We start from the raw sequence: 25,905 nt of genomic DNA, 5'->3' as shown, positions 1-25,905 counted from the left end.
AGTGAAGATAACAAATAGATAATGGTACCTAGACTCTGTAGGGCTGTTTGGGGGGCTTGTTTTTTACTAATACTAATTTCTCAGGTAGGGTAGGGTTAGGCACAAGATTAATGGTGCTTAAGTATTTGACAAATAAAAATATTAAGATTCAGTACTCAAAAGCAGCTTATATGCAACCTAGTTCTGAAAAATTGCTACTGGTATTACCATGATACATCTCAAAGATGTCTTTTTTTTTTTTTTTTTTTTTAGAAAAGAAAACAATTTTTTTTTTAAGATTCTAAAATTCTCCCGCAGGGAGCCCGATGCGGGACTCGATCCCAGGACCCTGGGATAATGACCTGAGCTGAAGGCAGACGCTTAACCATCTGAGCCACCCAGGCGCCCTCAAAGATGTCTTTACTTCACGTTCACTCATAGGAGTTTGACTTGTTGACCAACACATCTTTTTTTGATCATGGAAACTGAACAGGTCTGAAACCCAGAGTACACGGTAAAATGGACACTGATGGTTTCTAACAAAATTAAACTTAAATCATCCCCACAATAAATGAAGGTAAAATAAACTTATTACTGAGTCACTTCCCAAGCTGTTGTATTTGTCTGGAAGGCCCCGAACATGATAGGAGTGTAGCTAGGTCTGGCTTCTGCTCTACGGCTGAATACAGTGGCATGAGCTTAGTGAATTCACCGTGGCTCTCTCTTTTCCTCAGCTTCGAAGGCTCAATGACTTGGTTTTGCACCACGCTTATTCATTCAACAGTTACTTAATAAGCATCTACTCTGTGCCAGATACTATGACAAGTAATGTGGACAAAATGGACAACACGTCATTACAATCCCTACTGGCCATCACAGAGCTGGCAATCTGGCAGAAAAGGCAGATATAAAAAACCAAATGTGCACCCACAAGACCTGATGGTCAGTAAGTGAATTTACAGTGGAAACAGCTACGAGTAGACTAGATTTGTTTCCATAAGACCAAGCCATGTCCTCCATGCAACCATTATGACTACACAGGATTCAGGCAGAGGAATACACTGTATGAATGGTATCAGGCATCACCTTGACAAACATCTGACTGTTGAGGATTGTGAATTCCCTATTTTAAGCTTTCCAACCACCCATTCCCTCACGCCACCCATTCTCCCATTCTTGTTGCTTTTCTCAAAAAGGCTGCAGTCCATTTAATTTCTCCTTCCCGTATTACAATCACGTACACATCTTGCTTCACCAAATTTCTTCATCTATCACCCTGATTGGAGTTTTCCATGTTTTAAAATTTCTTCCGTCACACCCCTATAGAAATCATGTTATTTATTCCAGAGATAGTTACCAATATTCAGTCTTTATAGAGGCTACTAGTTTAAACCTCAGAGGGCAACATTATTTCTCTTATTTTCATGTTTGGGGTTGGCATGGTGGCGTGGGAGGGGCACTTAGGGGCAGATCTACACCAAAACTGTTGCCCCATAAACCCTCAAAATAATTCTCATTTAACCTATAAAACAATCCAATGAGGCACAAAAGTTAACTTTATATAAATCATTTAAAGCTTACTACATACCAGAAGGTGATAGGCATTATATAAAGGGTAAAATTAAAACAACTTGGCAGGTTCATAGTTCAAGTTCAGCAGTCATTGTTTACTGGTATTTCTGTGAACTATAACCAGTACTTGAGATAGTATTAGAAAAAGTATACCCATATGAAAAGTTTCAACCAACATTCAGAATATCAGTAAATAAAAAACTATTTGAGTCAATGCAGAAGTAAAATATCTTGTGTTACTTAATTTCATATAAAAATAACAATCATGGTAAACTAAGACAGGGCTTCTGTTGTGTCAGCAATTTCAAGGTTTTGTTTTTATTCTTAGAGGTCTACCAGAGGGTCACAAGCAGGATACTCAGCTATGATCTCCTGGATGCATTCACCCTAACCAAAAATGGATGGGACTAATGCATCAACCAGAATGTTAGGTTAGTTAGCCATAATTAGGGCTCTCTTTCCAGTGGCTCAAATTAATACAAGTCCCAGACTTTCCAAGGAGCCACACAATCCAGGTTACGTTCATTCAACACTGCTCTACAAACAAACTGACGCAATGAGCATTATAGGAGTTTTCCAGTGAACTTCCAGGGGAAAAGATGAAATGCTAAAGATTTTTAAAAATATTTTTAAATTGTGATCAAACAATCTGAATGTAGCCTATGGAGAAAATGTAATTCAATAGGGTAATTATTTAAACAAATTCTCACTGGGTGAACTTTTATTTTTTATTTTTTTTTAAAGATTTATTATTTGAGAGAAAAAGAGCGAGAACAGGGGGAAAGGGGGAAGAGGGAGAGAGAGTCCCAAGCAGACAACACACTGAGCATGCAGCCCAACACAGGGCTCGATCTCACCACCCCAAAATGATGACCCAAACTGAAACCAACAGTCAGGACGCTTAACCTACTGTTCCACCCAGGCATCCCTCACTGGGTGAACTTTTAAAACAGGTACTCTAAGCTCAAAAAGAAATGTTCTGTGTTTGTCCTCTTTTTGGGTACATGGCCAGGAGTCAGCACAGGGTCTGGAACGTATTAGGTGCTCAGAACTATTTTCTGAGTACATAAATGAATAAATATATTCCCCTGATCCTTACCATGAGTTTACATCTAAGAAAAACAACAGTGAAAGGCAGAAGTTATCTGAGTGTATAGAAAATAAAATCTTGCTCTTCACCTTGAAATATGAATTTCCACCACTAAAAACAGAAAATTGATGAAAACATAAATTTCCATAAAGATGGCCATAGAATGTTATTTTGTGCAGCAAATCTATACAAAACTTTAGCATGTTTATAGTTATGACTACAGAATGTGAAAGATAACTTATTTAGAAAGAGTCTCATAAAAACTATATATGAAAGCTTATTCATATTATATAAAAGCTCTTACTATCTGAAAATCTGTAATAAAGAGACCACAAGGCAAAGGTAACACAATTTGGGCTGTAAGGAAACCCTTTAAAAGCCGGTATTTCCAATACTTGATAGCTAAACTCATTAATGACCTTTTTCACATCATATTATTTACAGCACATCACTGAGACATTTCCCCAAAACCAATTCTGCAATTGTAGAAAGACTTATATGCTGACTTCATCCCAGACATTTGTTGTAAAGTGCCTCATCCCCCTTGTAATTCCTGTATGTTCATTTGTCTACCACTATCATAAGTTAATATGGTTTTATATTAAGCCACTGATAATCCATAAAGTAAGTTAAAAGTCAAGACAAAACTTACCAAGCACAATGACCACAGTCTTCAGAAGACTCATCATGGTATCCCGATTCCTCCGGGGTCCAGAACTATGCCGAGACATTCTCATAGTCCTCTGGCGAACATAGCCAAAGATATGAGCATAGAGAACCACCATGACAACAAAGGTCACCAAGTTGAAAATAGCCCAGAAGACTAAGTAAGAGTCACTGTAGAGGGGTGCCATGTTGGAACAATTTTCGATATCACAGATACAGTTCCAGCCCACACTGGGTATAGCACCCATGACAATGGCCATAGTCCAGATGACCACAATCACCACCACCACCCGCCGGTTGCTCATCCGTGTGTGGAGCTGCATGCGGAAAACCGTAATGTGCCTCTCGATCGCAATAGCCAATAAGTTGGCCACAGACGCCGTCAGGCTGGTGTCAATGAGGCCCTGGCGGAGCAGCCACGTGCTGACAGTCAATCTCCGAGTGTTGGGTCCTGTGTTGAACATTAGGTAGAAATAAGCCAACCCAGCAAAGAAGTCTGCAGCAGCCAGATTAGCCATTAAGTAATAAATAGGAAAATGGAAGCGGCGGTTGACATAGATTGCTACCATGACCAGTAGGTTGGCCAACATGATGAAGATACAGACAGTGATTCCAAGTCCCATCACCAGCTTGCTGACTGTGTTCCATTCTGTGGCAAGATACTTTCCACTCCGGTTATAAAAGAAGGCAATGGACTCATTGTAGAAGCACTGTGGTTCATTCATGGCTGTGAACTAAAAGAGAAAGGAAGAAAGATGAAAAAGAAAGAAGAAACCACAGATCCAAATTTAAAGACTTATAGTATGGTAAATGTGGCGCACGCACACACACACACACGCGCGCGCGCGCAAAGAATCTGAAAATCTGATCCTGCATAACATTCTATTATGTTGAAACCCCAAGGCTTTTCAGTGTCTTACTGTCCTCAAGATTAAAGACAGTTGTAGTTAAATAAATGACAAGGTCTGTGCTTGGTGCAGGTCAATGAAGTCTACTAGAAAAGCCACATGGCCCAGAAATCTTGCCTAAAATACATGAGACAGATGAAAAATTGTGCAGAGAATTGCAACTGGAATATTTACCATTATGAAACCTATTTTGACCTGTTATTTAGGGAATCTGTAAACACAGTTGGTTTATAGATAAGGTATTACTGCTCCATTATTCTGCATTTCTGTTCTCACATAGTATGTTCGATCTGTGACACTCTGTAATGCAGTCCCCACAAGGACCACCAGTACCAACATTTCAAAGAGGTCACTATGCATCAAAGTTGCTTTGCCCAAAGCCAGTATTTGCTGTTCGACATTCCTGTGGTCAGCACTGTCTACCCCCACGACTCCTTATCCCCAGAATAGCATTTGTCGACCAATCTATGACGTTAGAGAACTTTTTTCCTCTTTGGAGGACATAAGAAATAGGTCACCTAATGTAACCTCCAAAGAGCAGTTGACACTTTGGTGCTGCTCTACAAAAAGTGAAGTGTGCTTCAAGTTTCTCCAAAATGTGAAGTGATCATGTTTTATTACGTGTTTTCTTATTTTTCAGCATCAATTAGAATACACTCATTTATTAATTATTCTCACTTGAATCCAAAAGGGACTGAGCAAGTTTATAACAGAATATAGGTAGTCAATAAAACTATTAAAATAAAATTAGAAAATAAACAGTAACATAAAGGAGAAATGAGAAAATGACACATCAAATAGAATAAATCATTTTCCCGAAGTCTTGAGTTTGTCTGAGACTCCTAGAATCAGAAATTATTTAAAGACAGCTCACGCCCTTTTTCCTTTTATCCTGTATGTTTAACCAATGACTTAACAAATATGACCGTTTTAACCACTATTTTTGATCCAATGTTCTACTGAATATCCATAGGTTGTGCATGTTTACCAAACCCTGAACATTCCTAAAGAGTGTGAAATGCTTATTAAATGATTAGTCTTCTGACTTGTCCAGACATTTAGTCTCTCTTCATTTAGACTTTAAGAGCTTTTAGATCATGTTTCTATCATTACACTTACCATGTATATCATTATTTATCAGCTGTTTCTTAAGATCATGGCCCAAGAAAAGAGTGAAAACCTTGTCTTACACATTTTGGTAATCTCATATACTTTCCAAAAAGTCTCATTCATAGGAGGTCTGAGAACCTGATTTGTCATCTCCCATGACAAATCTTTCCAGTCCTCTGGCTATTTCATCTAATTTTCTTGCCTCTCAGTTTCTTGACCTCATCCCTAATGACCTCCTATTCCATTACAACTCAGCTGCCCACTCCCATGGTCACACCCTGAACTTTCTAACCACTCAGAACTGTCTCCCTTTGGAAATAAATGATACATTTTAATTATTCACCACACTTCCCATTCTTCCAATTTTCTCATTTGATCCCCAATACATCAGTTCTTTGAAGTCATCTATTTCCTTAAGCATCCTACCTTTCCCCACTGGATTACTGTGTCTTCCCCCTTTTCCTTATACAGCTTAGATCTCATACTCATTGACTCTTTATTGATAACACAGGAACACAGTCTCCCCTTGAAGATTCTGAGGTCAGATCCTTCAGAATTCAATTTTTTTTCCGGCTTCAAGAACACGTACACAGTAGATAATCCTTAGATGATGTAAATCCCCATCAAAATTTGGAGCCTCGTTCCATAATCATACACATTATTTTCTATGGCAAAATATATTTATACATTAAATTTGTTAAATAAAAGTTATAAATAGCCTCACATAAATTCATTCTGAGGTTTTGCCACAAAATGAATTATGAAAAAATCTTCAGTTTTCAGTCCTTGAATTTTGTAACTTCAGATAAGGAAGAAGAGACCTTTCTCCTTCAGTCTACTTGCCCCACACTGTACTTCCATGACAGTCTCTTGGAATAACACCAGTCTTGGCTGAATGCAATTGGTTGCCACTTCCACACCTACACCAAGGCTTCTGAGAAATATTTGAGAAAATCGATATATCTGGCAGATGGATTCTGATCTAGATTCATGACGTCTAACCTCAACGGAGACTTCAGGAGCACAAGGGGTCTGATTTTCCCCCGTCATTCTCTATCTTCTCCACAGTGGCTAATTTAAGCTTACGTACTGTTCTCTTTTGACAAAAGACAACATCGCCTATTCAAGAATCCATCCTTTCGTCCTCTTCTGTTACAACAGAAGGGGTGTAGCTTTTGCCATCCAAGTGTTGTGAACTCCTACTATTTCAAGAACCTTGTTCTAGAAATTGTTTCCTTCCTCCTTGTATCTTCCAACTCCCCCCTCACTCCTCCTCCTCTCCCTCTCCCCTCTCCTGAATCTTTCCTATCTATGTTCAGGGAAGTTTAGTTTCCACCATCTTTTAAAAGAAAAAAGAAAGTCCCTCATGATCTCATTTCACCTTTCAGCTTTGGTAATTTTTCTCCTTCATAGCCAATTGCTTTCTCTCTTGCTAATACTGTCATTAACTATAGTAGGGCACCTCTGCCCCAACCCCTCCATCAGATCCACTCCCTTAAATTCTTTAGTTCCATATAACTTCCCAAAGTAACACCAATCTTGTCTTCAGAGCATTAGATATGTGACTGAGAAGCCCTTTTCAGAAAATTCTCTTTCATTGGCTTCCGTGACATCATAGTCTCCTGGCTTTTGATTCTTCTCTATGGCCGGTCCTTCTCAGTCATTTCTGATGGGTGCCCATGCTCTACACAATATTGATTTCTACATTAGTTATATACTCAGCCAACACATTTTCACTGAGTTTTCTAATATGTCCTCCCAAGATCTCAATTATATAACCCCAATACTCCCATGATCTATGTATTCAACCCATACTTTTTTCCTAAGCTCTAGGCAAATATCAAATTGCCTACTGGTATCTTGGATTAACTACCCCATAGGATGCTCAGTACTCAGTCTCTGTGCTTAAAACCAAATTCAAACTCATAATCTTCCTCATGATCCCCAACTTGCTCCTCCCATCTTCTTCTAGTCCAGAGGCTAGAGAGGCTAGAGAACTACTCTCTCTCCAGTGGCCTGAGGGCTAAACTCATCCTCATTACTTAATAACCAAATCCCATATATTCTCCTTGCTAAGCATCTACTCAACCTCTCTATTCCATCCTCACGGAATTATTATCACTACAGTGGTAGTAATACTATTACTTTCTTACTACAGTGGTTTCCTAAGCATTATTACTACATTATTATTATTATTACTACTATTATCATTACCACCACCAGCATGATTACTATAGTGGTTTCCTAAGTGTTCTTTCTACCCAGTGCCAATCTCCTCTCTAGTGATCTTTCTAAAAGATACAGTTGACCAAGCTATTCTACTGAAAATGCTTTAATGGCTTACAAGTGCACTTAATGATAAAAACTTAAACTCTTCAACGACCTTATCAGTTCTCACCGGCCCTCCAGCCTCAATTCAAAGTATTAACGACTTCCAACTCTTCTTCCGCTCTATGTAACATCTTGTGCTCTCTCTCATCTCTGCTTCTCAGAACAGTGGTTTTCTCTACCAAGATCACTTGGAGGGTTTCTAAAACACAAATTACTGGCCACATCCTGAAAATTTCTGATTCAGTAGATGTAAAGTAAGTCCCCAGGTGATACTGATGCTGCTGGTCCACAGACCACACTTTTGACTCCCACTGGCTTAGAACAATCGTCCCCCAATTTTCACCTGGCTCTCTTGCTCTCATTCTTCATGCAGTTGAAAGGTTATTCTTTCTAGTCAGTTTCCCCAGACATCCCCAAGTCTAGGCAAGGTTTTTCTACTACAATTCCCTGCAGTTAGCTCTCAACAACACTTACTGTATAATAATTGCTCAATTAGCACTTCCTCATACTAGGCCATAAACCCTATGAAAGCAGATATTCTAACTTTCTTGTTCATTGTACAGCATCCAACTGTTAGATTAGATGCTAATTATACATTGGTTGCATTAATAAATTCCAGAAATGTTTACAAGTCTCCTTTCTACAAAGGACATACGATACACAAAAAAATAAATTATAACTATAAATGCAAAACTCTCCTTTAGCCTCTATAACCATTTACTTTCTCTGGACAAATACATTTTTAAATCAAATACCAAGCACACAGTATTTCACAGCATTCCAACTTCTGAACACCAACTGCTAACAAAGTCAAGAGATGGTATGTGCAGCTTCTTCGCTCTTCCCAACTTAGGAAAACTAAACAGTTAAGGAGGAAAACATAAGACAGTGCAAATTGTCTTGTGAAGCCACAATATACTAAGAAGAAGAAAACTGACAGATATTCTCTGCTGGTATCCCGTATATCACATCCGCAAATGTAAGGTATCCAAGTCCTCTGCCATCTCTAATCTCTCAAAAATTTGAATAGTAAACACCATACCACATCTAATGACATAACTTACATGATTGTTTGAGCCCCAGTTTTATCATCTGTGAAATAAGAAAACTGAGCTAAATTACTATTATCTATATCAAGAGAATTCTGGGTAAGAACTTTCTATTTCATAGAAATTGCCAGCTAAATATCAAGACAGCACAAAATATGTCTGGAATGAAAACAGTAAGGGTAGAATATACCTGAGAAAACGTCAAAGGAATGTCAGCTGGATTGAATGTAACAGGGCTGAACTGAAAGAAGAATGAAATCGCCTCTCTCTTCATCTGCAAAAAGGAGGCCTGGAGTATAGGTGAAGGAGACCCCAGCAGAGTGGCCAACAGGGTAGTGTCAACAGGCTTTCTCACTTCTTCAGGACCCAAGGGATTTAAGCAGAAACCCAAATTGAGCTCTGGGAGAATCTAACTCAACTATGATTGGACTATAATGCATTCAGGCAGTCATGCCTATAACAATACAGAAAGCAGGAAAAAAAAAGATCAAATACAGTAAGACAAAAATGCAACCTCAGAGGAGAGGACCCTTCTGAAGAACAGAAAACAACTCTCCTTGAGCAGATTTATGCGGGGAATAAAAGAGGTAAAAAGAAAAAGATTAAATTACAGGATATTTCTGATTTGTATTCTCAAAATACTTTGTTAGGGTACTAGCACTGAAAAGAGAACAAGCCATCATGAACACACACACACACAACAAAGCAAAAAAACAGTAAAAACTACATGGAGATTGTAATAGTTTCCTATTGCTACTGTAACAAATCACCATGTAGCTTAAATACAAATTTATTATAATTGTGGAGGTCAGAAGTCCAAAGTGGGTCTCTCACTGGGCTAAAATCAACATGTTAGCAGAGCTGTGTTCCTTTCCAAAGGTCCTACAGTGAATTTTTCTTGCCTTTTCCAATTTCTAGAGATTGTCCACATTCCTTGGTTCATGGCCCCTTTCCCTCCTCAAAGCCAGCAACAGCCAATCAAGTCTTCCTCACACTGCATTATTCTAACACCGACTCTTCCTACCCCCCCTTCCCCCCCCCCCCCCGCTTTCCACATTTAGGGACCCTTGTGATTACACTTGAGACTACCCAGATAACCTAGGATAATCTCCCCATGTCAAAATCCTTAAGTGAATCACATCTTGCCCAGTAAAGTAGCATATTCACAGGTTCCAGAGGTTAAATAATGGACATCTTCGCAAAACCGCTATTGTGCCCACCAAAGAGATGAAAAACAACCTTTGAATTAAAAACAGCAATTCAAACAATGCAATGAAGTGTAAAAATTCCAGAAAACTTGAAATGGAAGTCGAAGACATATTGAAGAAATTCACCCAGCACTCAGAGAAGGTCAGAGATGACAAGAATAAAAGGAAAGGAGGCACATAGAGGGACACATCTAGTTATACTAGCTTCCTAGTTATACTAGGAATCCAAGAAAGATTAGGACAAAGCTGAAGTAAGATAGCTTGAAACATAAGTTACTGCTTAAGAAGAAAGACCTCAGATTACTGGTTTGCGTTTATATAAATTACAAAACAGAGTTAATTAAAAGCAACTAGAATTCAGATATAGCTTGGTTAGATTTTGCAATCTCAAGGGTAAAGAAAAATTCTTTAGGTATAAAAAAACAACAAAAATAAACAAAAAGCAAATAAATCAAGTGTCTAGAGAAAAACAGACAAAATGGGGTATTGCCAAGCTACTGCGACAGAAAAATTCCAAAGGACAGAACACTAGCAATCAAACTCTCCATTAAATGGAGAAAATGAGGTCCATAAATTCCACAACCAACTATACTGATGTTCCCATATGAGGATAATATACAACGGTTTCAGAAATGTGGCAGGTCACAAAGAACGTGATCTACATTTCCTTCCTAAAAAACATAACTGAGCAAAAACAGTGGCAGCAAGCATCAAAAGCCCCAAAACATAGGAGTCTAAGTCACTGCTCTTCATGTGGTTCTAAAACTTAGAGCAAATATCAAAAATAATTCTCGACAGTGTACTTATAAAAATAACTCAATCTAGAATTAAAATCACCTTATCAATAAGAGCTTGAAATGAGGGAGAAGTATGTAAAAGTGGGCGCCTGGGTGGCTCAGTTGGTTAAGCGACTGCCTTCGACTCAGGTCATGATCCTGGAGTCCCAGGGTTGAGTCCCGCATCGGGCTCCCTGCTCAGCGGGGAGTCTTCTTCTCCCTCTGACCCTCCCCCCTCTCATGCTCTCTATCTCATTCTCTCTCTCAAATAAATAAATAAAATCTTAAAAAAAAGAGAGAAGTATGTAAAAGTTCATTTTCTCTTCTTTCTCAAGAAAGAATCAAGAAGTGCTATTTCAGTTGTAACAGTAATTTTCAAAAATGTTTAAAAACCACCTCATTGAATAATTATATTTATCGTAGGAAATCTAGGGAAAACAAAAATATGACCAGACAAAACTCAATACTTTTAAAAAGTTTATAATGCTAAAATCCAAATCACTGTAATTAGAAATTCTCTGTAATCAGAAAAGTTGCAGAATTCTGCACTGCCCAAGGAACAAAGATGTAAATAAAACAGGATTATTCCAAAAATATTGTCCTCGATGCTAAAAAGAGAAGTCCACATTCAGGCTCTTTTCACATCCACCAATTACATCTCAGGATGATGGGCCGGAGGGAGGAGGCCTCTTGGCTGCTCTGCAGAGCAGATGTTCCCAATCTGAGAAGTTTACCTCACCCTATCATGTGATCTCGAAAGAAGTCATAACAATTCTGCCAAGCCTGAACTCTAAAGGGGCACATACAGTGTTCATCTTCACTATGCACTTCATGTACTTGTTTGCGCACCCACACACATCTACGGAATGCAGGTAGGGGCGGGGCATTGCACGACACTACGCTTTGCAGGGGTATCAAATACCCCTGCTGGCTGCTGCAGGTCCTCTCACAGTCCACCCAGTGTGGTTTTTTAATCTCCTGAGACAATAATTTAGTCATTGGCCAGGTGGAAAAGAGAACACTTGGCACAAGCTCACAGACTGGTAATTAAACCTTTGTGATTTAGTAACTATTTAGATAAAAAGTGTGTATGCAACTGACATTCTAAAAGGGAGATTTTACTCTATGCTGGATAAAGAACCAGTCATTAAGACATAAATCAAGCTTAGTTTCCCACTTCTGCTAAACTACAACAATGGAGTGAAAGCTTCTTCCCGATTCCGATTGCTGGGGACAGCTAACCAGTCTTCAGTAAGTCCCGTAACTGCCTGGAATGGTGATTTTTCTTATTTGTAAAGCAAGGTATGAATGCTTTCTTAGGCCCCTGCAATTCAATTTCTTCAATCTAAAATAATCAGGCCTTCTACACATTTCTTCCCCCTTCCAAAAAAAAAAAAAAATTAGAAAAGAGCACAGAATTAAATGCAATAAGTCTCTATTAAGAAAAATAGTTCTCACCCCATTTAGAGCCTCAAATTAGAAACAAAAAAAAGTGAAAGGATCTGCCACTAGAACTAGAAAACGGGCCACAAAACAATGCTGACAGAAACAAAAAATGTTTGAAAGCTAGAATTCTTTTTTTTAGGGGGGTGGGCAGAGGGGGAGAGAGAGAATCTTAAGCAGGTTCCACGCTCAGAGCAGAGCCCTACGCCGGGCCTTGATCTCACAACCCTGAGATCATGACTTGAGCTGAAATCAAGAGTCAGATGCTTCACTGACTGAACCAGGCGCCCCTGAAAGCTAGAATTCTTACCATAGGTGGAGAACAGGCAACTACAAGATTTTTGAAAGTTTACCTTAAAAGGTACATAAAATGCTACTTCTTATAAAGTAACAATGTATATGAATAGAATGTGTACATATGTAAAGAGAAACTATGGAAAGCAAATTGCACACTAATGAAAATACTTTGTATCTGTTACAGCCCCTTGCAAGGGGCAGAGATAAAGTGGGCAACATTATACTTATCAAATCTCCAAAGAGAAAATGTTGAGTTGGTCCTAAGAGGAAGGAATGAAAAAACAATCACTAAAAGGATTAAGAGGTTATGGAGAAAATATAATACTCTTCTCAATGCGTTACTGAGTTAAAGGGAACCACAAGCCAAGGCGATAGCCCCCGCCCCAACAGCACACTGTCAGGTTATGGAGACAGGGCATTAAATATTATTGGGAAGAAGATGAGCCCTGAGCCTTGACCGAGGCAGTGAGCTAGAACTGAGAATAATCACTAAGCTAGAAGGCTTGAAGATCTCCTTATCAGTAAAAGAGTAGCGGGGGTGGGGGAGGGGGGGTGTGGGGAATCTACCCTGTTGCACTGGGGAAAACAAGGAAGTGTGTCTGTCTCCGCTTAGGCTCCAGGCTAGGAAACAGATAAAAGTCTCCCTTCATTGTCATGACCCCAAGCCTATAAATCACATATAGTTGTGATCTTAAGTTCAACTTACCTGTCCAGTCTGTGAAGCCACAGGAGAATGACCTGAACCATGGTCCTGAGAGTGTGATATCCCCACCCTCTTCCTCCTGCTCCACACTGCCTGGCATGAGCATGCAGCAAACCTCTCGGGGGGGGGGGGGGGGCAGACCTCAGTACAGGCACACCAAAGACAAACTCAGCGCCCAAAAGAATAGGACACACGAAGAACATCACATGTGAGAACCAGAACAGTCCAAAGCAGGATTAGCCCCAAGCCTATCAGATTAAAGACTATCACAGTATCAGATTTGACATGCATACTCGATCTAAAGGTGATCTTCCTTGATGCACCTTTCCCTCCAATGATGCCTCTGCTCCCATCCTATGTGTTACTGCCACTCAGCACTGTACTTCCATTTGTTTTCAAACCTACATAAAATTACCTGATAGTACTGTTTTTTGTTTTTTTGTTTTTTTTTAAGATTTATTTACTTGAGAGAGAGAGCGAGCATGAGCACATGCATGCGCAGTGGTGGGGGGCGAGGTGGGGGTGACAGAGGGAGAAGGAGAGATAGTCCCAAGCAGACTCCATGCTGAGCATGGAGCCCAATGTGGGGCTCAATCTCATGACCCCAAGATCATGACGTGAGCCGAGACCAAGAGTAAGACACTTAACCCACTGAGCCACCCAGGTGCCCCTATTGTTTTGGTTTCATATTTTCAAAGTTCATTTGGTTATCTTTGTAATGAAGCCAGCATACCTATGTTACAAGAACAAACAAGGAAGTTAAAAGCAAAAGAAATTATTAGCCAGTATTTTTTAGGAATATAAACAAGAGCTCCTAAATATATTATATATTCATAATATATATTATACATTTATATATTTATATTAGAACATACATATAATTATATATCATATAAATATACAAATATAATTTTACAAATCAAGACTAAATAGGGTTTAATCCAGAATGCAAAGATGACCTAACATTTAAATATCTAATTATATAATTCACCAAACAAATTCAAGGAAAGAAAAAAAGTCAATGATCATTTCAATAGACATGAGAATAATGTGTTTAGCAAATTGCAGTGCCCTTTCATGATAATTTTGCAATCTAGAATTAGAAGGGAGCTTCTTTAACTTGATAAAAGATCCATGGCAATTGTCATTGTTGATGGAAGTATTCCCTTTAAAAACAGAAATGAAACAAATTACCAACTGCTTTTTAACATGGACTGGTGGTCATAGCCAAACAGTAAGAAAAAAAAAATTGGAAAAGAAAAAACTTACTGTTTTTCACAAATGAGATAATCAGTTACATAGAAAATACAAAGATGACTGTATGAATAGAGTTTAGCAAGTTTGCTAGATTAAATATCGAGTCACATGAATCAGCTGTGTTCCTACAGAAATACCAGAAAAAATATTTTTAGGTCATTATTTTAAGAAGAACTCATTTGCAAGAACAAAATCTCTAATGTATCTAAGAATAAATCTTAATATTCAAAGCTTACAAGAAAACCTAAGGAGAGAAAATATTTTATGGGTAGAGAAAGATATTAAGATGTCAATATTCCCACTATTAAGCTATTAATTCAGTGCAATAAAATGAAAAATCCCAAAGGATTCATCATGGTGCTTGACAGGTTCCCTGAACACTGATACGGAGGTATAAAAGAATCAGAATATCTGGGGATAACTTGGAAGACAAAGAACTAGATGCCCTATAGAATGCCACATTTTATTTTAAAGTCATAGTAGTTAAGACATTGTGATATTGTCACAGAAATACCTGAACGGCCCAGTGGAATAGAGAGCCAGAAACTTGACAAGAGACATGCTCTACCCATCAATGGAGAAAATGGCGTAACTGTTCATCTATATGAAAAAATAAAATAAACTGATTATCAATGCCACATACACAGAAATCAATTTCGGGTAATATAAAGACGTGTGAAAAATAAATCTCTAAAACTTTTAGAAGAAAATAAGGCATATATTTATAACCCACAAATAGATTTTTCCAAACAAGGCCAACACATTGACAAAATAGGACTAATTAGAAATCTGAGACTTCTGTGCTGCAAAGAACTTTATAATGACTGAAAAGCTGAAAACTAGAAGAAATTCTGGCAACGCATTCAAAAAAGGCTTACAGTGAAATGTAAAAACTTCCTACAAATCAAAAAGGAAAAGCCAAACAATCCAATAGAACAGGCGGAGATAAGGATCGGTAATTCACAGAAGAGGAAACCTTAATGGCCAATAATCACATGAAAAGATAATTACTCCTCAAGGAATCAGAGAGAGTTAAATACAAACTGCAGTCAGATACAACTTATGTCCATCAGGTTGGCAAAAATGAACACATCTGAAACATCAAGAGTTGGTGAGGACAGTCATCTGGTGTCAGTGGGAGTAAAATTTAGTACAACTGTTTTGAAAAAGTTTGGCAAAAACCACTAAGGTTGGACACGTTCATACATGGGACTAAGATTCTAACCCTAGAAAAAACTCACACATGTGCCTAAGGAGGCATGCACAAGACTTTTCGTTGCTACTCTTCTATAACACTGAAATACCAGAAGCAACACAAATATTCGCCAAGTGGAGGATGGGTAAATTGCAATCTAAACAAAAGGTATGCTATGCAGTTAGAATGAACAATGGAGAACTTCACGTATGCTGATGACCAAAGCAGTGGGTGCAGTATAATGCAGTACACCATTCTTAGGAATGTTAAAAATTTGCAGAAATACTAAATATTGTTTGTATTTTCCCACGTATGTATATATATCCACCAACACATGCAGGGAGATGACAAATCTCAATGTATGACCTGAGCCAAGAGGGAGGTTAATTAAACTGACAAAGACTACAAGGGACTTCAACTTTATCTGTAATGATTTGTTTCATTTATTCAAGACCCAAAGATTTTGAAATGATTACACCAAAATGTTCAGATTTTACAAAGCTGTGTAACAGATCTACGACCGTATTGTAACAGTTTCTCCGCCCTTCTGTGCGCTTGACATATTAAAAACAAAAACAAAACGGAAAAACCACACAGCTAACTAAGTCTGAGTCACAGCAAATGGGCTGCTGTTGTTCCCTCAATAAAAGAGGGAGCGGAGGGAAGGGCAGGAAAGGGTAGCAGCAAGTACTGTTGCTAGACTACACCAGTCCCAAGGTGTGATTAAAGAATGACACCCAGATACGGGATGATACTTCACTTGCAATTTCCTATTTCCTGGGAGACAGCAAGGGGAATGAGAAGCGCCATCATAGATTTGTAGCAGCTGGGAGCTTAGGCCTTAGAATCAGCGAGACCTGAGTTCAAATGCCGGTTATAGAAGACTCCCCTCTCAGGACTCAGTTTCCTCATCTGTAAAAATGGAGAGGAAAACATCACCCACTTTTAAGGACGGAGTACAGTCTCTGTGAGATCTGTTCTCTGGAAACTTTTGAATTCAGGAACCCAGAGAGCTTGACACTCATAAACCAATGACCACCTCCAAACACAACTTTCTTGAAACTCACAGATGAAAACAGTATGTAATTCATCCATGAAGAAAATGAAAAAATTATTTTCCATTAGCCCCTCTTTTTCATAGTCTAACAGTAGAATGTTTCCTTATTACCTTGTTCCAATTCATTTTTTCTTACAGCGATATGGGGGTGGATTGGTGTCTGTTTCTTCTGATGCTTTATCTCTCCCTATACAAATATCCCACTGACTTATTCATTATAACTTCATTATAAATTCTGGTATCTGGAAGAGTTTTTCCCACCTAGTTCTTCTTTAAGATTGTATCAGTTACTTTTGACTTTTTGTTTTTATATAAGTGTTAGAACTTGTGAGGTTTCCAAAAAAAAAATTTAGGATTTTTATTGTGATCACATTCAATCTATAAAATGCATTTGCAAGGAACAGACATCAAATCAATGAGTCTTACATTCCACTGATACAGTTATCTATGTAAATCTTCTCGAATGTCTATTAGTGTTTGATAAGTAATCTCAAAAAATCTCAAATCTATTATCCTTAGGTGCTTGATACTTTTCATGTACTTACACATTGCTTCTCTGGATAATTTTCTCACCTAACAGTTGTTTCTTTTATTATTGATATAACTGATAAATAATATTAGTTTCAGGTGCTCAATTTTTAAAAGTTGGATTATTTATGTATTTAAGTCTTTGCTGTATTCTGCCACTTACACTTATGTATTCTTTTATTCCTACAGAGCTTGTCTTTCTTTTTCTATGACTAGAGAAAGCAATAAAATGTGCATCCAAAAGCAGCCACATTTAATACTTTATTGGTTTTTTAATTTTTAAGGAAAATATGCAAAAAAGTTCTAAGAATAAATGTATATTCCTGATACATCATCTGAAAAAGCTAAACATCATGGTATAGCTACAGCCATAATCCTCACAGATTCCCTATCATGCCACCTTGTTTCTTCCACATTTGCTTGCTCCACTACCACGGAATTGAATCCCCATCTGCAAGTTCAGTGTCATCCTAGTTTTCCAAGCTAATCCTGAATGAGACAATGGGCTAATGAGCAGTTAAGTCTCCACCATGACGTGTCTCACAGGAATAGTAGGATCTTTGCCTAACCACAACTGCCGAGTTCCGAGCTCCCACTGGTCACCCACACAATCCAGCATGTCAGAGATAAGCCCAGAACACAAGCCACAGGGATAGGGTTCTTCTGGGTCCTCTCCTCCACTGTTTTTGCCAGATTTCTTTGGTAACCTAATCAACTACAATTAAGGTCATGCTAAACAGAGTTCTGGAGTGTGCAAAGTCCTTAAAGTTGGGGCTCAAAGCTGCACCCAGATGAATGGATCTTCTTTCCAGGTCTCAACTAAGCCTCCAAAACCTCCCCATGCAGGCTGGTGGGGTTCATCTAAATGCAAATATTTTTACATCAGGCAGCTACCTAGTTCAACCATATCCTAACCCTCCTCCTCTGAGACTGGAGATTTTTGCTCCCAAAGCGAATCTGAATCATTGAGGATTACTTTACTGCCAACCTAGCCTTTCAAAAACTCAATCTACTCCATGACCCTTTCACGAACATTCTGTCTGATGCCAAGGAGCAGGCAACAATCCACTATCACTTCTCTCCCAGCCTGCACCTGCCTAGGATTACCACTTATGAAGTGAGAGAAGTTTAACTGAAGGGCAGTTCTTAAGGGATGCCATGCAATTATGAAATAGCTATATCATCACACACAGCAGATGAAGGCTGATTCTTTAAATGACAGTCTTCTTATAGCAAGGTATGGTTCTCAAAAGACAGAAATCTGGACTCTGTGATTATGCTCTCCTCCACTGGGAAACACACCAGTGCCCAGCCCCACCTTAGTGTTTATTCCTGGAAAAGCTGTAATGAAAGTTCAAAGAAAAATAGCTGGAGAAGCTAGGCATGCAAAAAGGAAAACAGGCAAGCAAAGAGCATCAGAATGGGAAGGAAGAGTGAGAAAATCACATCCCTTTTGAAGGATAAAGAGGTAGCTCCATTAATTATTAAAGACTAAATGAACTAAAAAGAAAATATCAGAAAGAAAAAGCAGCAAACATGAAAGGTCTTTGTACCCAGTTATCTTTGTACAGTTTTGTTGTATGAGTAGAAAATTCAAAATGTGCCCTCCTATAGATGAATGGACACACACACACACTGGACTAGTACTCAACCATGAAAAGGAATGAAATCTTGCCAGGTGCAACAACGTGGATGGACTTAGAGGGTATTATGCTAAGCAAAATAAGTCAAAGAAAGACAAATACCATATGATTTCATTCATATGTGAATTTAAGAAACAAATGAGCAAAAAGTAAAAAAAAAAAAAAAAAAAAAAGACAAACACACAAACCATGAAACAGACTCTTAACTACAGAGAACACACTGGCGGTCCAGAGGGGAGGCAGGTGGGGGGCTGGGGGAAACAGGTGATGGGGATTAAGGAGGGCACCGGTCATGATGAGCACTGAGTAATGTACACAACTGTTGAATCACTGTATTGTACACCTGAAACTAATGTAACACTATGTTACCTATAATGGAATTAAAATTCAAACGTATTAAAATGAGTATAATTGTTAAACACTTCCCAATCACCACTGTCTGGACCTACTCTAAAAAAAAAAAAAAAAAAAAATCACATGGCCTCGGGGTGCCTGGCTGGTTCAGTCGGTACAGAATGCAACTCTTGGTTGTGAGTTTGAGCCCACACTGGATGTGGAGATTACCTAAAGAAAAAAAATAAATTTTTTTTTTTTTTTTAAATCACACGACCTCTTGTCATGTGAGCTAATTAACTCCCTATCCCTCTTTCCCCACCTTTATTTTACTTAAGTTAGTTTGGGGGGAAAAATATGCCCTCATATTCTGAAATAAAATATCCTATCAAGCTTTATCTGAGCTTATAAACACAAAAGAGAGCAGAAATGATTTTAAATTGCAATATGAGAACGCATTTTACCTCTAAGAGAAACACGGTTCAAGATAGAGTAAGTCAGAAACCTCAGTGTTTATCTATGTATGCAATTACCTCTGGCAACGTGCTGGCGTTTTCCCTGGACTGTTTATCTAACTTGGCTTTCCTCTGATGGATCTTCTGGCATACTACGTGAGCACATCATATACACAGACCATACGCAGAGGTAGCCACCTTCTCCCTGTAAAGAATTCTCAGAATAACTGTGGAGAGGAAAGGAAGGAAATAATATATGTCACATATCTAACTAAGGGGCTGCGAGTGTACTTAATAGATACTTTGCCATTTAAACAGATAAAGGACTTCACAGCTATTTTGCCATTTAAACTTGGGAGCACAGTGTATATTACTTGAACTTTAGAGATTAAAATAAAACTGAAAGAGATACCTATATTGAAACTTGCCCTAGCTGTTGGGACTTGAACCAAAATTCACCTATATCTCAGCTCAGGGATTCTCTTTTCTCAATTCCATGTTAGATGAAGCCAGACGACGCTGTGTCTTCACTGTGTGGCACTGGAAATATATTTCATGCTCCAACTATTCACACTTTAGTCTAAAAGCACTCTCCAGCCATCTGTGATCCTTTACTTCAGAGACTGACAATTTAACAATTACAATCATTCTTTTACTTTGGAGCCTTCCGTGTAGGTCTCATTTTTTCTTATTCTTCAGTGGTGAAATATTCTGGTTCATATGTCAATCTACCTCCCACTTAGAGAATAAAGGGAGGAAATGGAACTGCCTTTTAAACCTTAAAAAGTGATCGAATAGTCTTAGAGAAAACTGATCTGAGCGATATGTTTAAAAGACAACATAAGTGCAAAACCACTTTTTGGAAAAGCGATTGGGGGTACCTGAATATGGATGTGTATAAAATGACATTAAGGAGTTGTTTTTAACTTTGTTAAATGTGCTAACAGTACTGTGGTTATAGAACTGAATTATTTTCAGAGATGTATATTGATGGACAAGGGTCAAGGTGAGAGGACACGATGCCAAGCATTTGCTTTACAGTGGTTCCTCCCCCGAAATGGGAGCAAGTGAAACAAGTAGGGCAAAATACCAATAACTGTTGAATCTAGGTGATGGCTGTACTGGGATTCGTTATGTTATGCTTTTTTATTTTTGTGAATGTTTGGGAAAACTGTCATCATAAAAAGTTCTAAAAACCAGACAAACACAGAAGTCTTTCAATCTCAAAAAATGCAACCCACTTAATATGGAATTCAACTGCTGTACTCCAAAAGTATCCAGTCTCTAACATCAGAAATGAAACCTCTAGAACATACCTTTTGGAAACATGATGGATTTTGTTAGAGGAACCTATTGGTAATATTCAAAAACGCCTGTCTTCCAAAGACAAGTCGAGACCTTGTGTTACATCAGAACACTGGATATGAACCAGAGGAGCAATCTGTTAAGACACTGAGTACCTCCCTACCCAAACTCATGTCTTTAACGAAAGCTATAGGAAGTCACTCGGAGGGATAAAAATATCTTTGTTTCCCACGCTCAAAACCAAGATAGCCACTTCACAAATGACAGACAGAATGAAATACCTTGTAAAATACAGCTAGAACAGAGTCCTCCCTTATTGGAATCCCCAGTGTGGAATCGGAATACCTTTGAAATTCTCAACACCAGTCCTGGGTTTGAGAAAGGCCAAACCATTCATGCATGTTGTGAATCACTTGACCCTTCCATTCAAAAGGAATATGCAACTCTTAATCCATACTCCACCCATGGTTGGATGAAGCACAATTAAAGTACTGCTAACCAGAATTCTAGAAACAGAAACCGGCCATTAAGAGTGGCAAGATTCTTTATTTCCTATCCCACCTCCACCCCATCCCAAGCCCCTACCTGCAGGATATGAACACATTAATTTAACCTAATGGTGAACGTATTCCCATCTGCAAACATTTCCCTAAAGGTTTCCCTGGGCAAGGAACTCTTTATTGGTGCCTGGACTAACACAGCAGTAACTTAGCTACATCGGTCTTCCTGCTGCTGCTAGTCCAGTTTCGCCTCAGTATTTATCTAGCTTCGTAAGAACAAGGTGCTTTCTCAACATGAGAAAACAAAAATCCGCCTTACAGTCTCGTCAGGAGCAAAGCAGGGAATACAAACTTGTCCCACTTCAAAGCACAAGGCCTATCTTTCACTAACTAAACAGTAACCCCAGCCGGAGTAACAATGGAAGCTTTCTTCCCTATTATTGTTTGAAACAATCACAGGCTATTTGTTCATATTAATTAGCTTATATCTAGTATTAGGTAGCCTTGATTAGGAAAATGCTCTTTGTTACCTAATGAATAGAGGAAAACAAAACCAAAAGCTTTTTTTAATTGTTGTTTTTGCCTCAGAAAAGGATTGTCAGGCCTTTCACACTCGAATGTAAGTTTATCTTTACACAGGTCCCTGAATTCACTCTAGAAGAACGCAAGTGGATGTGCCAGACAATACCGGTTAAGGTATTGAGTGAACTGCTTATTTCACCTTTGCCTGAGGAGACAGTATATTTAAAAGACTTTTACCTTCTCTGAACCTGGAGAAACCTTAATAATGGAAGAGTAGACATCCATACAGACTCGGGGGCGAAGGCAGGTCAGCCTGGGACTAAAATCTGACTACACAAATTACATGTGAAGAACAGACATACAGATCATCACGAGGTGCATCGCTGACCAGAGGACCTGGGAACGAAGTGACCCAGGGATCTGCAGCTCTCCAGAAGAGTAAGCTCCTGGGACCTAATCCCCTTGTTTACTTCCAGGTGGGCTTGGGTTCCTCCAACAATCAGAGACTACGTGTTCCCAGCGTTATGTTAAGAATAATGGGACTTGCTACCCTCGTTGAGATTAATTAATGAACTTGTTCAATAGGACTGTCGAAAGTCAGGGTTTGAACCCAGCCCCAAGACTCCAAAGCTACACAGATTTCAAGGGGCGCCCTGAGTGGCTCAGTCGTTAAGCGTCTGCCTTCGGCTCAGGTCATGATCCCAGGGTCCTGGGATCAAGCCCCACATCGGGCTCCCTGCTCAGCGGGAAGCCTGCTTCTCCCTCTCCCACTCCCCCTGCTTGTCTTCCTGCTCTTGCTCTGTCAAATAAATAAAATCTTTAAAAAAAAAAAAAAAGATTAATGTTCAATTCCTCAATGTAGCTTGCAAGGCGCTGCAAGAATCTTCTCCAACCTTGTAACCTACCCCATCTACCTCCTCTACAAGCAGAGGTATGCTGATAAATATCTAACAATGGGCTCTTAAGAGTCAGGGACTGTGTGCCAATTTCCATGGTTAAATACTCCACCCTGGCTGATTGCAAGCTACAAGCATGAAGTCAATTGGCTCACACAGTTTCTGAAAACTTAACAATCAGATCTTGGCTGGCTCTAGCACATCTCTGCTTGCAAGCTCACACCTCAGCAGACGGCAACTATCCTGAACGAACCTCCAAATGCTGTGCTCTCGCTCTCCCCTTGGGACATTCGACATTCACAAATGTTTCTCCTCCTTGTCAAAGGAAGGACACATTAGCTCCCAGCCTGGCAGTCTTCCTTCCAGAAGCCTTTCCCTGGCTGCTTTGCTTTACTTCTAAAGTCCCCATACTTCTATCCTAGCAGGTGTGACACCGCTAATTTTTTGTTTCCCTGTCTGAATGTTTCCCACTACATTTCTAAACCCTGTTTCTCTTCCTTATTCTTGGATTCCCCAGGCCTGCCACAGTGAGCTTGTTGAACACTATTAACTAAGATGTACTGAGCACTATGTGCCAGATTTTGTTCTAAGTTGTATACATATTACCTCATTTCACCCTTAAAACAATCCTATGAAGTTGGTTCTGTAATTTTTATGTTCAGTTTGCAGATGAGGAAACCGAGGCCCTCAGAGGGTGGATACCTTTCTCCCACCCCCACGGGCTCAGGTAGTAAACGCTGGAGCCAGGAGTTAAACCCCAGGCAGTGTGACTGGAGAGCCCTTGCACATCCAGCCCAGGGTTTGACTTTTCTTCCCCCCCAACTGGCAATTCTCAATGAGAAAATTTTACTTAAATTTAAATTCTCCCTAATGAGAGAAATTAAATATTAAGGGATAGAATGTCATCAGGTAGGGTTAAACTTTAGAGGGACTTTTTCTATCTCCCCAGATCCAATTTTGCACTCTTGGAGAAAACATCGTTCCCATTGACAATGTATCTTCTAGACCTTTTACTACGTGCTTACATTAATGTACCATATGGTCATCCCTAAAAACATATGATCTTGTTTTACAGTTTGAATGATATCTTCCTGAATTAGTCTGCATTTTACTTTCTTTTTCCTCCATCAGGTATCTTAGGGAGATACAGCTGTGTTGAGATATATATTTATCATTTTTTTTAACTGCTACATGGTACTTAAAGCATATCAGCAAGCCTGAATTTGCCATTCCACTATCGTATATTCAGAAAGTTTTGTACTTTTTGGCCTTCAACTAATGCTTCAGTGAGTATCTCTATGCATGTCTCCTTGGTGTTTTTCTAATGTAGTTACTGAGATGGGAAGAGGGTATATGCAAAGGGACAGAATTTTAATAGATGCTATCAAATTACCTTCCAGAGTGCCTGTACCAATTTACCTTCCCACAGAGGATTTACAAGAGCCCATATTTTCCCCAAGTGTTTATATTAAATACAACATCTTCCAACCTTGGGCGGTGTAAACATTTTCATTAAGTGAGTCATTGAGAAATATTCTCGCGCTCGCCAGCTGATAGTAGCTTGTGTACAAGGAAAGAGGCATGTGGATAAGATGCTCCTCCTGGAGATGCTGAAAAATGCACCAGCGAGACCCAGGGGCTGCAACCCTTGCCCAGAAAACCTGTGCTAGGGCCTAACTCACTTCACCAAAGGCTCAGAATGGCTGCTGCCTGGGGACCACCACAGCAGACTCCGACGTGGTGACCTCGGGTAACGGGCACTAAATCTCATCACCCACTCATGAAGTCTCTGCAGCACCAAAAACCCTACTGAGGGGAATGGAAACCAAACAGCCCAAGTCAATGAAATGCTGAAAAAGCAAGATCCATTTGCCAGACAGAGAAATACACACGATGGTGGTCACACTAAACTTTCTGGAAAATACCAAATGTTTTAAAATCTTAAGTAACAGGAGGACTTTAACCAGATGATCCAATTCCAAGGTCTTTTTTTTTTTTTTTTTTAGAAGAGACAAGAAGCATTTATATATACATGAAGTAAAAACGCTCCCTTCTCCCTCCCCCTTCTCCATTCCCTCCTCCACATACCCCTACCTTGAAATACATACAGAATCTAGTAGCCTGAAAAACGATACAGGACACACACACCAAAAAAAAAAAAAAAAAAAGTGTGGAAAAACATTCTGTATCATCAAGATTTAAACTTCAAACAATATGGCTCTTTTTTCAAGGGTATACTTTTTTTCTTTAACCTTGGCTTGAAAATGATGATCATGGGGGCGCCTGGGTGGCTCAGTCATTAAACGTCTGCCTTCGGCTCAGGTCATGATCCCAGGGTCTAGGGATCGAGCCCCACATCGGGCTGCCTGCTCCTTGGGAAGCCTGCTTCTCCCTCTCTCACTCCCCCTGCTTGTGTTCCCTCTCTCGCTGTGTCTGTCAAATAAATAAAGAAAATCTTAAAAAAAAAAAAAAAAAGATGATCATGAATGAGATGGGGAAGGTCACACTCTAAAAGGGGGAGAAGATGAAGGAAGAGCAGATGGGAAACCAGTTGTTGAGCACCTACTATGTGCTCTGTGTATATCCCACCATTTAATCCATAGAACCATCCCATGAAGTATGGTGACATGAGAAGACATGGAAGCTGAGCGAGGTCAGCACGATGAAGGCCATCCAACCATCAGGATGTGACTTCAGGCCTAATGCTTGCAAAGGCTGTTTCCCCACTAGACCACACTTCCTGCTAAAATGGAAAGAATCCAGTTACTACCCTAGTAGATCTGATTGTAAAATAATCTGCAGGCAATGTTCTTGCCACGTAACTGCTCTTCACTGCACAGAAAAAGTAACGTGTGACTACTGTTCACAAGTTCCTGGAGGTGCATCTTCTTTTCAAAGCTCCTAGAACAGGTCAAGGCAAAATAGTAATTAGAGGAAGCAGACAATGAGACTGCATTCAGAAAACGTCCAAGATGAGATCTGTTCTGAGACAGTTCATTAAAACCCTAAAAAAGCTGAGAGAGGGAAAGCAGCAGGATTGACCGTCAACTGTCTTGACTGGGAATTTGATGCCTATCGGAAC

General features: G+C 39.3%; 1 protein-coding gene across 9 annotated transcripts in view; it reads right to left on the bottom strand.

Annotated features, from left to right (window-relative positions):
- The window catches only part of LPAR1 (lysophosphatidic acid receptor 1), a 146,271-nt gene that overhangs the window by 55,040 nt on the left and 65,326 nt on the right, over window positions 1-25,905 (bottom strand). For 7 of the 9 annotated variants that reach the window (XM_025888651.2, XM_025888652.2, XM_073876564.1 and 4 more), the window contains one exon: window positions 3,294-4,041. In XM_025888651.2, the coding sequence (XP_025744436.1) occupies window positions 3,294-4,041 (748 nt within the window). Of the gene's footprint in view, window positions 1-3,293; window positions 4,042-13,135; window positions 13,223-19,678; window positions 19,806-25,905 lie in introns of those variants that run through there. The other 2 variants (XM_073876567.1, XM_073876568.1) reach the window with 2 other exon arrangements.

The sequence above is a fragment of the Callorhinus ursinus genome, unplaced genomic scaffold (assembly GCF_003265705.2).
Source record: "Callorhinus ursinus isolate GAN/ISIS: 27379988/994484 unplaced genomic scaffold, GSC_fseal_2.0 scaffold24, whole genome shotgun sequence".
Classification (NCBI taxonomy): Eukaryota; Metazoa; Chordata; class Mammalia; order Carnivora; family Otariidae; genus Callorhinus; species Callorhinus ursinus.
The sequence above is the reverse complement of the archived record's forward strand: the minus strand, read 5'-3'. Positions and strand labels throughout refer to the sequence as shown.